The sequence below is a fragment of the Gymnoscopelus braueri genome (assembly GCF_963280865.1).
Source record: "Gymnoscopelus braueri genome assembly, chromosome: 11".
In the NCBI taxonomy this organism is placed as follows: Eukaryota; Metazoa; Chordata; class Actinopteri; order Myctophiformes; family Myctophidae; genus Gymnoscopelus; species Gymnoscopelus braueri.
In genome coordinates this window covers 32,220,230-32,235,354 of record NC_137613.1, presented here as the reverse complement: position 1 = coordinate 32,235,354, position 15,125 = coordinate 32,220,230, and the positions used below count along the sequence as shown (strand labels likewise).

At 45.6% G+C, this 15,125-nt stretch overlaps 1 protein-coding gene across 2 annotated transcripts in view; it reads left to right on the top strand.

Annotated features, from left to right (window-relative positions):
• The first annotated feature begins 507 nt into the window (after positions 1-507).
• nhsl3 (NHS like 3) overlaps positions 508-15,125 on the top strand; it is a 44,762-nt gene continuing 30,144 nt past the window's right edge. Inside the window, exons 1-2 of one of the 2 annotated variants that reach the window (XM_080443101.1) lie at positions 508-875; positions 2,013-2,490. In XM_080443101.1, the coding sequence (XP_080299227.1) occupies positions 2,256-2,490 (235 nt within the window). In that variant the 5' untranslated portion in view covers positions 508-875; positions 2,013-2,255. Of the gene's footprint in view, positions 876-2,012; positions 2,491-12,103; positions 12,732-15,125 lie in introns of those variants that run through there. The other variant, XM_080443102.1, reaches the window with a different exon arrangement.

Genomic DNA, 15,125 nt, shown 5'->3' with positions numbered 1-15,125 from the left:
TGTGTGTGTGTGTGTGTGTGTGTGTGTGTGTGTGTGTGTGTGTGTGTGTGTGTGTGTGTGTGTGTGTGTGTGTGTGTGTGTGTGTGTGTGTGTGTGTGTGTGTGTGTGCGCGCGCGTGCGTGCATATTCGTACGTGTCTGTCTGTCACACTTAACGCGAGTAGTATAGAGTTTCCGTTCTGCTGCACAGTGACAGGGTAAGAGACACTCCCTTTAGAAGCAGACGAGACAGCTCAGCCGTCAGCCCTAGTGCTTATCTGTTCACATCTCCAAGCCAGGCTGTACTTTGTCTTCTACCATTAAAGCGGAAAAATTCCTATCTTGTCTGGATAATGCCGTAATGTATTATTGTTGTGGTTTTGTTATTTCCGGTCTGAGTTGTGTGCGTTTGTTTGTTTCTCCAAGCAGCTGTGATGCTTCCAGACCCTGGAGTTCCCATCCACAGGGACATAGGGATGCACCTGATCCCCTAAAAGAAGACTAGAGCAAAGTAGACAAAGGCTGGACGGGCGGACGGACAGACAGACAGACAGACAGACAGAAAGGATGCGTGTCTGCTGAGCTTAATGGTTAAGGAGCTAGCAATGATGAGTGTGCTTTAACAATTAGAATTGGCTCTGAGGCTAATGCAGGAGCTCAGGTGTTTGCTGCATGAGGGCAGGCTAGTGGAGCAGCTCGCCAACCACTGACAGTATACTGTGAGAGGTGGGAGGAGAGCCTGACCCACGAAGGGAGGGGACTGTCTGCCTAGAGCGCATGGAGCTTCATTCACACTGCTAAACACACACACACACACACACACTCAGCGCAGAGGGAGTAAGAGAAAGAGAGAAAAAGCGTGAGGACCTGAGGAGCGGACGAGGCGAGTCCACCCAAGTAAGTTGTACATTGTGTTTTTGAAATAGAAAGGTTTTGTTGTTATGGGGATTGTAAACGGGTAGAGACTTGTGTTTCTGTCTGTGTCGTTGTGTGTGTTTTTTTGTGCATGTAGTGTGTGTGTCTGTGAGAGTGCATGCTTGTGTGCATGTAGTATGGGTCTGAGTGTGCATGCTTGTGTGTGCCTCCCTTTTCCACAATCTGGAAATGGATTTCATCTTCTTAAAGTGAAGAGAAGCACTAGCAGCAATGACTGGCCTGTTTTCCCAGTGTATCTATATTTATATCTAGAGTATATGTCTTTAACAGTTCTCATTCGTTCACACACACACACACACACACACACACACACACACACACACACACACACACACACACACACACACACACACACACACACACACACACACACACACACACACACACACACACACACACACACACACACCGACGCTCACTCACTCACTCACTCACTCACTCACTCACTCACTCACTCACTCACACACTCACTCACTCACTCACTCACTCACTGTTACACATGTTTCTGCTGATGTGAACCACATGTGTAACACACACACACACACACACACACACACACACACACACACACACACACACATACATACACACACACACACACACACACACACACACACACACACACACACACACACACAGAGACACTGTACTCTGTACTGGCTGTACTGTCCTATCTAGGACTTCCTAGCTACACACACACACACACACACACACACACACACACACACACACACACACACACACACACACACACACACAAATGAAAGAATAGAAAGCAGGAAGGTGGGGGTGTGCGAGGGAGAGAACTTTTAGTAGGACAGTGTGGGAATGTGGGAACGTTGTTTGATACAGTGTTGTAACAGCAGACTGAAGCTCAGTCAGCCATCGCAGGTCCTGGCTTCATTCTTCACCCTTTTTCCTTTTTTTCCCTCCTCTCGTCTCGTCTGCCTCAGCTGTAGCAATGACTGAATCCTCCCCATTATAATTGCAATGCCTATCTTCCCTTGAAGTGTTGTTTTATTCAGACACTGTATATTAACTTATACATTAATGACATACTTTTAATAACCACAATTCCTATTTTTTCTTTTTTCCCAGCCCCCCTCCGTCCCTCGTTCCCTGACCTTGCTGATCTTAATGTTGTCCCAGGTGGTGACGGACAGAGAAACAGTTTGAATCAAGCGAGAGAAGGGGACATAGGGGATCCCACTTCCCAATACCCGAGAGGAGTAAGGGTGGGGGGGTATACAGACCCCCCGTGACCCACCAAAAGCAACAAGCCAGGGGAACAAGCCACCCCCAACCACCACCACCACCCCTCAACTCCCAGGGTCTCCCAGGATGTCCCGGAGGAGCTCCGCGGGTGACCTGGTACCCAGGGACATCTCTGAGATCTTGGCCCGGGAGGGGAAGGCCCAGCGTGGGCCGAGGAAGCAGGCTGGCTCCCTGGGGCAGGCCTTCAGCTGGTTAAAGGGCAGCCGGAAGAAGAAGAATGTCGGCAACGGGCTGAACGGCTCTGGGATAGGAGTGACGGATGTTAAACTGGGATATCACAACCACCACGACCTTGGGAAAGGTGAGTTTGGGACATCACCTTACACCTACAGTAAGATCGACATAAACCATCTCTAGAATATCATTTAAGATTGTGTAAATATTTTCATGATGCAATCATGAGTATTGGTGATTTCTTTCCATTTCTCCCTATCGCGCTCGCGCTCTCTCTCTCTATCTCTCTATCTCTCTTCTCTCGCTAATAGATATAGTAAGGTCTCATTGTCACTTGATCAACATCATGGTATCATCCAAATATCAGACAGTTTGGGCTTTCTCTCCATGGTTATAGGAGTAGTGTTCACCAATTCCTCATGAATGTAGGATGAGTTTCCTCTATTAAGGTCAAGTTAGGGTAAACAGATACGGTAACTAGCTTGAGCAATGCGGTTAGTCGTCTTACTTTGCATGTTTAGCAGGATAGATGATCATTTTTGTTTTGTTTATGATGGCATGATATTGCAGGAATTTGCGTGTTATTTACAGTTGGATTTTCATAGAAGTCAGAGGTCAGATGAATTTTGTCATCGTGTGGACATCTTTGTGTCTGAATGGTCTAATCCCCCTCTTGAGTTTACTGATGCATTTGCTTGGTTGGTGGCACAGAGATTTACCCACAATCCCCACTTTTCTTCCACCTCTAAAGCTGCCCTCCTTTCTCCCTTTCCCTTTTGTCTGTCTATGTGTGCGTGCATGTGTGTGCGCGCGTGTGTGTGTGTGTGTGTGTGTGTGTGTGTGTGTGTGTGTGTGTGTGTGTGTGTGTGTGTGTGTGTGTGTGTGTGTTTTCTCGCGTGCATGTGTGTGTGTGTGTGTGTGTGTGTGTGTGTGTGTGCACGTGTGTGCGTGTGTGTCTGTGTCTATGTCTGTGTGTTTTTCTGTGTGTTTTTCTGTGTATGTGTGTGTGCACACACACACACAGAACATGCAAATGCATGTCTTTGTCTGTCTTCTGTCCAGCAAATCTTGGAAGCTCAAGTTCATGCTCTTTTGTTCGATTTCCATGTATAAATTAGTGCGTAGTTGTGGCTGTGGTTTGTAGTTGTTCCCCGTGGAAGAGCTCTTTCATAATCCTTTTTATGTCTTGAATTGTGGCCTTCCACAAGGTCTACGGAGGACTGCAAATAATAGACAGTGACTCTGTTTAAAACCACACAGATTAACTTGAAATAAAGCTAATATTCCCCAGACATGGAATGTGGTCAAATCAGATGATGTAGGAATGTATGGGAAACAGTTCTTTTCTTTTTTTTTATTCTCTTTTCCCACTGATTGTTGTTTTTAACATGGACGGACACAAAGGTTAAAAATAAAATACACGGAAGACAACCAACTGTCAATTATAGACATATGACCCATGACCTTTCACGTGAACTTTAACCTCCTTTCCACAAGAACATGTGGTCTGTTCTTCACGGCCGTCCCAATTGTTTCTAAAAAATTAGCCGTGAGTTGATCTGAGGGGAATATTTGTCCTTTTTATTCACAGTCAGTTGTTGTGTTCCGTTTAGTTTAGTTTTTCCACACCTGTGTGTGTGTGTGTGAATAGGCCGTCTTGTCTGAACTCCCCCCTGGTTTCCTCTGTGCTCTTTGTCAGGGAGAGAGATAGATAATGAGAGAGAGCAAGAAAGGCCAATTCCCACCAGGAGAGGTACAATACATCAAAACCTTTATTTTCCTCAGTCTTTGTTCATTCTTCTAAAAACCCGTCGGATGACTTCGCTGTCCCGACCTGACAAGGCCAAGACAGGCAATAACTGCCTGTTATTTTCGCTTCCCACACACACACACACACACACAAACTGCAAAATCATGAGTGTCAATATAACTCAGAGAGTGTACAAATGGACCCTTACGGGTCCATTTGGTTCCCTTTGTACACTCTCAGAGTTACAGATCCATTTGGTTTCATTTGTTTGCTCTCAGAGTAAAATTAACATTGAAGATTTTATACGGCTCCCATTTGCTTGGGTCTGACTGTTACTGCTTGGTGACTGCACTGCGGCATTCAGCTAAGGGTTTATGTACATGGTGCTTTAGTTTTTGTGCATTGTAATAACTTTTCTTGCGTAGATTTACATTGGCGCTGTCATTCCTGGAGACTGGCTAAGCTCCATAGCTCCGAGAGCCAAAGCTAGGGCCGTCCAGCAGCGAAGTGCCCTCTGTAAGTTATAGAGATTCCTCTTCTATGAAAAAAAAAAACCGTTCTTTGATGTGCTGGATTCCTGGGAGCAGAGTATCAGACCTCTGTGTGTGTGTGTGTGTGTGTGTGTGTGTGTGTGTGTGTGTGTGTGTGTGTGTGTGTGTGTGTGTGTGTGTGTGTGTGTGTGTGTGTGTGTGTGTGTGTGTGTGTGTGTGTGTGTGTGTGTGTGTGTGTGTGTGTGTGTCTGGTTGCCAGAATGGGGCTAGAGTTATGCGATAGAGAGAGGAGATTACAGTGAATCACAAAGCCTCATTCAGCTTTGAGAGGACTCTTAGGGAACGCTCTCTCAATGCTTTTTTAATTAGAGCAACGACTCTACACACACACACACACACACACACACACACACACACACACACACACACACACACACACACACACACACACACACACACACACACACACGTGTGGGTGCAAACACACAAGCAAACTATGAACTACCTACTCATGGAAGGAGAAACACACACACCTCTATTTTTGCCTCTTTCTTGGTCTCTCCCATCTCTTTGCCTAGTCATTACGGCATATTACTGTTTTCCATTTGGTTTGCAGTTCACTTAATTGCCTCTATTCAGTACCATTGTGGGTGTGTTTATCTTAATTGCTTATTATGTAATCAGTGTATGGTTTAAGCCTACACACGCGTGCGTGCGTGCGTGCGTGCGTGCGTGCGTGCGTGCGTGTGTGTGTGTGTGCGTGTGTGCGTGCGTGTGTGCATGGCTCAGAGTTTCCCCATGTCAGAGGGTATCTCTGTGTTTGTGTGGTGCAACACACTGCTAGGGCTTAGGACGGCGCCGACCCAGCACTGGCACTCATTACATCACCTACACACACACACACACAAACACGCACACACACACACACACACAGAGCCTCTGCCACTACCTGCTTTGTCCAGTTACAGCCCATCTTCAGTTCTACTGGCTGTTTCAGCGGTGAGGTCATTCAACACAATCCCTGGGATTCCGTGTATGTGTGCCTGCCTTTGTGCGCATTCATTGCTGCGTGTGCTTGTAGCGTGCAATTCACCATGTCAGGCACACAGACACAGAACCTCATTCTGTGTCAGAAACGCTCGTGTGGGTTCACCACCCTGCGCGCAGATTACAGACCTCGCAGAGTAACGGGAAGAGTAAACAGCGCGTTCACTCCTTAGTAATTGGCTCTATATTTACACAGCGCTGTCGCTCTATTACAGGCCACAGCTCCCATCCAGTCTGACAGGATGAAGGGACGTGAGCGGAGAGAGAGGCGTGTGTCGGAGGAGAAGGGAGGGGATGTGAATGTTTAATGCTCGCCACACACATTGTCTCCCCGTGAGCGCCTTTAGATGGGCGCAGGTAATTTCACCTGTGTAAGCAAATACCTGGAAACGCTCCATTCATCACTCCAGACCTGAGCTGCACTGTGGGGTAAACGTCACCCGGGCAACGGGCCATTGTGAGGTGCGTGCGCCGGTCGGTTGCTGCGGGCGACACGAGAGAGTGAGGTAATAACGATGGTTCCGTCGTGATGTCACAAAGCGAAACTCTACTCTTTCGTTTCATCTCGCCATTGTCACTTTTTCCCGCGGTGACATTGCACGCCAAGGGGATGATGGGGGGGGATAGAACACAGAATGGAAGATGATAGCATGAGGTCTTGACCCCAGCTAGTTCTGTGTTCATGTCAGCCTGAGCCTATTGACCCCACCCTCAAGAGTCTAGAAAAGCTGGGGGATTGTAGCTCCAAAGTTAGCTTGGTTAACCTAACCAATGAACTAGCATCCCTATTCTGGGCATGTCATAATAGGCAAACATTTGGTGAGAATAGCAGATCTACAAGCTCACAGCACGTTGAAGACAACGATTTGGTGTAGAGGGAAAAAAAGGAGGGGGCCAAATACAGACCCCTGAAAAACCACGGTCAATGAAGTACATAGGGTTTATAGATTTTAATAGATAAACACATTCACATACAGTACAATCATATTACACACTCTTGCGCAAACATACATACACACACACACACACACACACACACACACACACACACACACACACACACACACACACACACACACACACACACAAAGCACAAGCGTACTATAAATGGGCAGGGCAAATTAAAACCACTGTCATCAGTGTTCCAAACACGGGTGTTTCTTTTCCAGCGGTACTGTTTATGGAATGAAAGCTAATGGTTTGTTTTATGAGATGGAAGTGTGTTTGATGTGGAGGCAAGGGCAGCTGGGAGACATCAGTGTGGGACTGAGGGAGTGGGTGACTGTACACTACAGTGATACAACACACTGGTGATTTGAGAGAGAGAGAGAGAGAGAGAGAGAGAGAGAGAGAGAGTGGGGGGGGGGGGTTGCTATTATTTATGCAACCAAAAGTAATAGATACACCTGTTGAGTATTGTTTATCTGATACAGCTGTGGAGGATAAGCTGAGTTACTTACAGTCTAAGACCTTTGGGCAGTTTTTAGGCCGATCCGCCAGCAACAGCCGTGAACGTCCATGTCTTCCATCCATCTGTACATGCTGTATGTCTGTCTGACTGTCCGTCCCATTCTCGTGAACGAACGTGATATCTCAGGAATGCCTTGAGGGAATTCTGTCAAGTTTGGCACAAACATCCACACATGGATGTACTTTTTGCGAATTTGGTGGCCAAAGGCCAAGGTCGCTGTGACTTCACGTCCGTCCTAATCTCATGAACCCGATATCTCTGGAACACCTGGAGGGAATTTCATTTCATTGGCACAAGCATCCACTTGGATTTAAGGATTAAGGGATTAGAATTTGGTTGTGAAAATTTAAGTGACTTCACAGTCACAAAATGCGTTTCATACATGTCAATATAGTGTAACAATATAGTGTAACTTACATTTCACCAAAACATACATATCACGTCCATCATCAAATCTTCATTACATACATTTTATAATTCTGGACAGACATGGATGTGGACTGCAATCTTTTAAAAATAATGTCCTACTGTAATGTTTGTCATGTCTTCAAGTTTTTCAGGAAACAGAAAAAACGGAACCAAAACAGACTTTATGATATTTCTTAATAATTTCACACAAAACGTTTAGAACAATATATGACATACAAATAACGCAGTCTGTCAATTATGTAACATAAGAGGATTAAATGACTTTACTCCAGTAACTAACTTACTCCAGAGTTTTTGGCCTAAGTCACAAGACAATGTGACTTAGGAGGAAAAGAAATTGGCCCCAAGTCACATTGTCTTTGACTTAGGCAACATAAAATGGCCTAGGTCACACTCTTGACATATCCATTATACTACTGGGGTGGGATTGTGGGAACAGCACAATCTTTTCAATAAGGATATAGGCGATTTTACCAGAGGTGGCCACTGTCATGAAAAGCTGATTTAGGCATTATTTTAGGGTTTAGGCCATTATTTGAAGAAGGTGACGATATACTGCACAAACACACATTTCCATTTCTACCCCATTCATCTGTGGTGATCTAGCAAAGTTGACATCATTGCACCTACAGTACCATGATTCATTGTTTCCCTAAAATAAGTGGCGATAGATGAGCTAGTCATGTTTGCTCTGTCGTGGCACTGACTTGCCACAAGAGGTCAGTGCTGGGCAGTTGTTGGCAGAGTTTGGAACATGGATGTAGTTTTGAAGAGATTTCACTGCATTTAGGATTAAGATCCAAGTGTGAAATTTGTAGCCAGGCTGGAAGAAAAATTACTGTGACACATTTCATGAATTGAAATCACATATGTGACAGGACATTTTGAAAGAATCTGGTTCAGGCTCTTGTACATGAGGCCTGAAGGCTTTTGCTAGCCCTAGAACACCTATGCTTGCACACACACCCACCCACATACACACACACACACACACACACACACACACACACACACACACACACACACACACACACACACACACACACACACACACACACACACACACACACACACACACACACACACACACACACACACACACACACACACACACACACACACACACACACACACACAGAGAGAGAGAGACTACTGTAAGCAAACAGGTACAGTAGAATTCCTGACAACCACATTCCTTTATTCAGCGGCTTTAGGCATGTATGTGCACACATACATACATACATACATACATACATACATACATACATACATACATACATACATACATACATACATACATACATACATGCATTGCATGCTCACAGAACATATACAGTACATGTTCAAATTGGACTCACCACCTCCTTATTCAAGATACCTGCCAGGCTGCTGGCACAGCCTGGCAGCCTGTAATAATTATTTCCTGAAAAACGATACCTTGGCTTGATGACATGCACATGCACACAAATAAACAATGCACACACACACACACACACACACACACACACACACACACACACACACACACACACACACACACACACACACACACACACACACACGATACACACGATACACACGATACACACACAATAAACACAACCTCATAGCGGTCTGATTCTCCTACAGTAGCTGTGTAATGGATGTGATTGCATGCCCTGAGTCCTCTAGAAGCAATGGGTGTGGTTGAGATGGAGCTGCTTAATGGACGGCATCTGAGAGCGTTTTCATGAGCACCCATTTACGTTTTCAATGGACTGTCTGTCTGTCTGTCTGACTGTCATACACACCAACAGACAGACAGACCACACCACACATGTGAGCTCGCTGTTTGCTCGTACACACACACACTCTCCTCTTTAAATTACAGATCGATTCTCGTCTTGGAAAAACGAGAGGTCATAAATCCTCTCTCCCTCCCCCTGCCTGCCCTGACTCTCTCTTTCTGTCAGTAAATCTGTCTGTTCTGTTGTTTCATCTCTGCAGCAGCAGCAGCAGTGTTGGGTGTTCACCATCATCAGAGTGATCATGATGTCGCTGGCGGTGACGTGATAATGTCATAATATCTTTATATCTAGCGTAGCTCGGTGGGACCACCTGCTGTGTCTATCACTGAACCCTCTGCTATTTTCTTCACATCCCCCATCCTTTTACGTCACTCTGTCACTCCATACACATACATCATAATATGATGTTTTCAATTATGTCTCTTCTCCTTCCTCCGTTTATCCCTCCCTCCTCTCTCTCTCTCTCTCTCTCTCTCTCTCTCTCTCTCTCTCTCTCTCTCTCTCTCTCTCTCTCTCTCTCTCTCTCTCTCTCTCTCTCTCTCTGCACCCTTAAAGAATCTCTCCAGCTTGACCTCGTTTTAATTCACAGGCTACGGGAGTGGGGTCGCCCTGCCACTGATCGACAGTAGAGGTCATGACATCATCAGTGTGGGACAGACCCCGATTAGTCACAGGCGTCACTGTGTGGAGTGTGGATGACATGGCTCTGGCACTAATCTAATGCTAATAGATACATTTCTTCATTAAGTATGCATGAAGTAATGAAAGCGCAAGGGGGAAGGAATGCACTTGAAACCACTTGAGCCCTATTTTATACTTTGCAAAAAAACAGCCGAACTTAAAGCTCATAACACGTAGTGATGCCAAAGTAATTAAAAAGAAGGTACGGTCAACTACGTCATTTTCGCTGTCCAGCGATTCCAGACGGTAGATTCATCGCACTGGGAGGCAAACTGGAGGCAGCCGTGGAATACATTGGAGTCAATGAGAGCCAGGTGGACCAGCGTATGAACAAACACTATTTCTTAACCTTTGAGACCTTTATAAAATACTCGGTCCAGGAAAATAAAAGAAGACATATCACACACTGTTTTCTGCTGTGTTGCTTTTCGGTGTGTACACTGTATACTTTTATTGAGTTATCTAAAGAGCACAAAGTATGTTTCTGAACGTGCCAAAGTATCGCGAGACTGTCCATTGACTGCCTAATCTCACGATACAGCCGAGACAGAAACGATACATGGCGCTGTTTAGATGCCTCAATAAAATGATACAGTGTGCACATCAAAAAACAAGTGATTAGAAAACAAGCTATGATATGTCTTCTTTTATAATCCTGAACCGATTGACTGACAAAGGACGCAATCGTTCAGAAATAGTGTTTTTCACACGCTGGTCCAGCCACCTCTCATTGACACCAGTGTATTTCACCATTCAGTACTTCCGGATCCAGTTTTAACTCCCATGCGCGTCAGTGGTGTCTGACTGGCCCGTGGACTGACCCTACCTTCTACTATCATAGTCTTGAGTGATGCTACGTGTTGTGAGCTAAATCGGCTATTATTGATTGTTTTTGATTTTTTTTTAAAACTTTCATCTAGAATGACATGCCCAAATATACAGAACGCCAGGTTGCAAGTGGCTGAAAGGTATGAAAGGCTGACAAAAACAATGTACTGTATGTCATTTTCCACCTCATGCCGTGTAGGTGAGTGTGGCATGACAGTGCACACGCTCTCTGAGCAGACAACAGGGAAACGCTCGCTGTGAACGTTGCCCTGAGCGCTTCCTGGTTCCATCACTGTGCTGTTTGTAGAACCACCGCAGCACTGGCTGGAATTCCTTCATCTTCTCTGTGCGTTACATTGCAACAATGCCTGAATCGACCTCAGTATTTCCTTTAGGGCATACAGCAAACAATGTCTGTCTGTCTGTCTGTCTGACTCTTCGTTGTTGTTTTGATGTGGGGGTGGGTAATGGGGATGTGTGTGTGGGGCCGGGGGGGGGGGGGGGTGGTGTGGATTGGGTGGGTGCATATGTTTGTGCATATGTACTCACTACTACAACTTCTAAATGTGTGTGTGTTCGTGTGTGTGTGTGTGTGTGTGTGTGTGTGTGTGTGTGTGTGTGTGTGTGTGTGTGTGTGTGTGGGGGGGGGTGTGGGGGTGTGTGTGTGTGTGTGTGTGTGCGTGTGAGTGAGAGAGAATGTATGAATATGGCAGTAGGTGTCTGCTCCTATATCTCATTGTGTTGACAGGACCTGTCACCTGTGACCTGTGTTTATAATGCTGTCATGAAGACAACTGATTAATGCCGTGTTGTCTTCACAACACGATCATGCAGCAGAAATCCAGTGTGAGTCACTAAATAAGAAAGAGAGAGTGAGAGAGAATGGGAAATATCTGATGACCTAAATGATGATGATGATAATAACAATGATGGAGTGTGTGTGTGTGTGTGTGTGTGTGTGTGTGTGTGTGTGTGTGTGTGTGTGTGTGTGTGTGTGTGTGTGTGTGTGTGTGTGTGTGTGTGTGTGTGTGTGTGTGTGTGTGTGTGTGTGTGTGTGTGTGTGTGTGTGTGTGTGTGTGTGTGTGTGTGTGTGTGTGTGTGTGTGCGTGTGTATGTATGTGTGTGTGCGCTCGCTCAGCTACAGTATATACAGCAACCAGAGGAGGAGAGAGTGGGAGGGGCACTCACACACATGCTCAATAACACACTCACACACACACACATGCATAGTATAGTGAGTTTCTCAGTGTGGACTCTGCCTTCGCTTCAGTGGCTGGATGTACAGGGCTGGGACCAGGAACAAACAGAGAGTGTGTGTGTGTGCATTTTGACAGTCACTCATATTCGAATGATGTCAGTGGGTCTTTAGATGTTACTCTCCATCGGGATGCGCGCGCGCGCGCGTGTGTGTGTGTGTGTGTGTGTGTGTGTGTGTGCACACAAACCAGGGTTCCTGATTCAGCAAGAATGAGTAGGCAGCTGAGGCGTGAGATCTGCTAGGGTTTGCTCCTTATCGACTCTGTGTGTGTGTGTGTATGTGTGTGAGACGGTTCTAGTGTGCACGTTCATCGCTGATGAGTGTGGCGAAAAACCCAGGAAGCACTAAAAGCAACGAAACCATCCAGATGTGATGTATGGGCACCTCTTGATCCCCGGGACGGTGGACCCCCACTAAAGGGGGGGCGAACGGACTATCACTACCCCCCACACCCCCTGACATCATGGGGAACAGCGTCCACAAGAAGAAGGTGGTACGGGTGGAGGAGAAGAAGAAGGACTCTTCACGCCGCCCGTCCAGCGCCGCTGACCACCACCCGGCCACCCCCAGCCCCAAAACCGTAGGCTTCTTCTGGCTGTTCGGCCGGCCAGACAAGCTGAAAGCAGGTACGAGGTGATGGGAGAGGCAGGAGGGGATGGCTGGAGGGAACGGCAGGATATGAGCTGCTCCGTCTGTCTGTAGCTGCGGGTGTTTTGGCTGCTCTGAGTGACAGACAGCAGCAGAGAGTGGATGTGTTGATAGGTTTGTGGAGGTAGATCTGACACGGCACGGCTGGGATGTTTATTTAGAGGATTCACTGTGGAGGGAAGGGGTGTTTATTTTGGGTTTGGACTACTTTACTTTGAAGAGATTCTACAGGACGTACCGCTTGTAGGGGAATTTCCTTGTGTACGCCAGTTTTTTATTGTGTGTGTGTGTGTGTGTGTGTGTGTGTGTGTGTGTGTGTGTGTGTGTGTGTGTGTGTGTGTGTGTGTGTGTGTGTGTGTGTGTCTATCCATGTGGAGACCAAATGTCCTCTCAAGGATAGTAAAAGCAGACAAACGTGGATTACTGTATGGGGACATGTTTTCATTTCCAAGGCAAAGAAAGATGTTTAGATCTAAGATTACATTAGCAAAATGTACAGATTTTGTTCAGGGTTTAGGCATTTACGTAGGGGTTATATTTATGGTTAGGGTTTAAAATGCCCCTCCAAAATTGGTTAAAAGAAAACAATGTGCGAAGTTAAAAGTAAATGTGAAATGTAAATGAGAAAAGTGAAAAGAAAATGTGCAGGTTTTTGTTCAGCGTTAGGATTAGGCATTTAGGGGTTATATTTATGGATAGGGGTTAGGTTTTACAATGCACAAGAAAGTGCACATGGATAGCAATGTGTGTGTGTGTGTGTGTGTGTGTGTGTGTGTGTGTGTGTGTGTGTGTGTGTGTGTGTGTGTGTGTGTGTGTGTGTGTGTGTGCGCGTGTGTGCGTGTTCAACCCTAATCTGAATTCAGGAGGACAATATTCCCATGCTGACTCTACCTTAGTCAGCTCCAAAGCTTCCTTCTTATTGCACAAGTATGCAGAAAGTGGTTTGTGTGTGGTGTGGTGTGTGAGTGAGATAGTGAGTCTTCAAAAGTGTTGTCTTTGTGGTTGTTCCGGTGAGTCGTTCCTTCTGCTGACAGAGGTTCTTGCAACAGAAGTTAGTTCTCACAACGTGTGTGTGTGTGTGTGTGTGTGTGTGTGTGTGTGTGTGTGTGTGTGTGTGTGTGTGTGTGTGTGTGTGTGTGTGTGTGTGTGTGTGTGTGTGTGTGTGTGTGTGTGTGTGTGTGTGTGTATGCAATTTGGAACAATAGCCAAGTCAGATAATGTATCCATTGGCCAATCATATGGTTCACTACAGCTCAACAGTGTGTGTATGTATGTTTATGCGTCGTTCTATGATTGCGTAAGAGTGTCTATACCTGCAGATGGAAAACAGTGCTAAGCGCATCCATTGTTGATCTCGGTCTGTGTTGATGGTAACAGGAGCTAAACGACAGTAGACAAACAGGTTGGACACATAGTCACGCTGAGACAGAAAGACTCTGGCACTGAGATTTGTTTTTCACAATGTCTGTACCTTCCCACTGCCATGGGGACATTGTTCATTGATTGTTTAAGATTGTGTCGATTCTCACAAGGTACTATTGTTTTATACTTGTGTGTGTGTGTGTGTGTGTGTGTGTGTACATGAACCCTTTCCAGTATCCACTTATTTTGCAGTAAAGCAGTCATGACATGTAAAGCAAGTCCCCCAAGCTGCAAATTATTTTTCTTCACATTTTATACATTTTATAAAAGAAAGAAAGAAAGAAGAATTGGCCCACAAAAAAAAATCTGAAAAAAAAAAATACCCACAGGGTATTTTTTTATTTTAGATTTCATGTATTTTAGCTAGTCAAAGTATCATTTTGATCATTTCTTTTACATTTTGAAATGTGAACTGTATTTTATTGCAATATTGGCTTCGTCAGTGATGGAATTTCTCATCCAGTGGTGGATGATGCTAATGGTGTCCATGGGAACGGGTGACCTCAGTGAACCGTTGTTCTGTTAATGAAATGGAGTTATGCAGCACGAGCATTCAGCTACACAGAGTGAAACCAGACCGGCCAGTGGAGAAAAGTCCCTTATCGGAACATCACTTTGTTCATATGAGTTCAGGAACACACCCTGTGTGTGCGCGCGTGCGTGCGTGCGTGTGAGATTGCCACATGTTCCCACCAGTATAGAGAAATAGACATTGTGAGCATGAGTTTCCTGGACCTCACAAGAGAAATGGTTGTTTTATGCTGTGGTTCTCAACCTTTTCAGGCCGTGACCCCCCCAAAATAATCACATTTGAACGGGGACCCCCACCCTGACAAGCACTTGGAATTGTAGGAGTTGACTCGGCTCCACAGATAAATATTGTGAACATTTTTCACAATGTTTGCCTCTTTCTTATATCATTTGGCCAAGGTTTGACTAGTTTTCTTTAG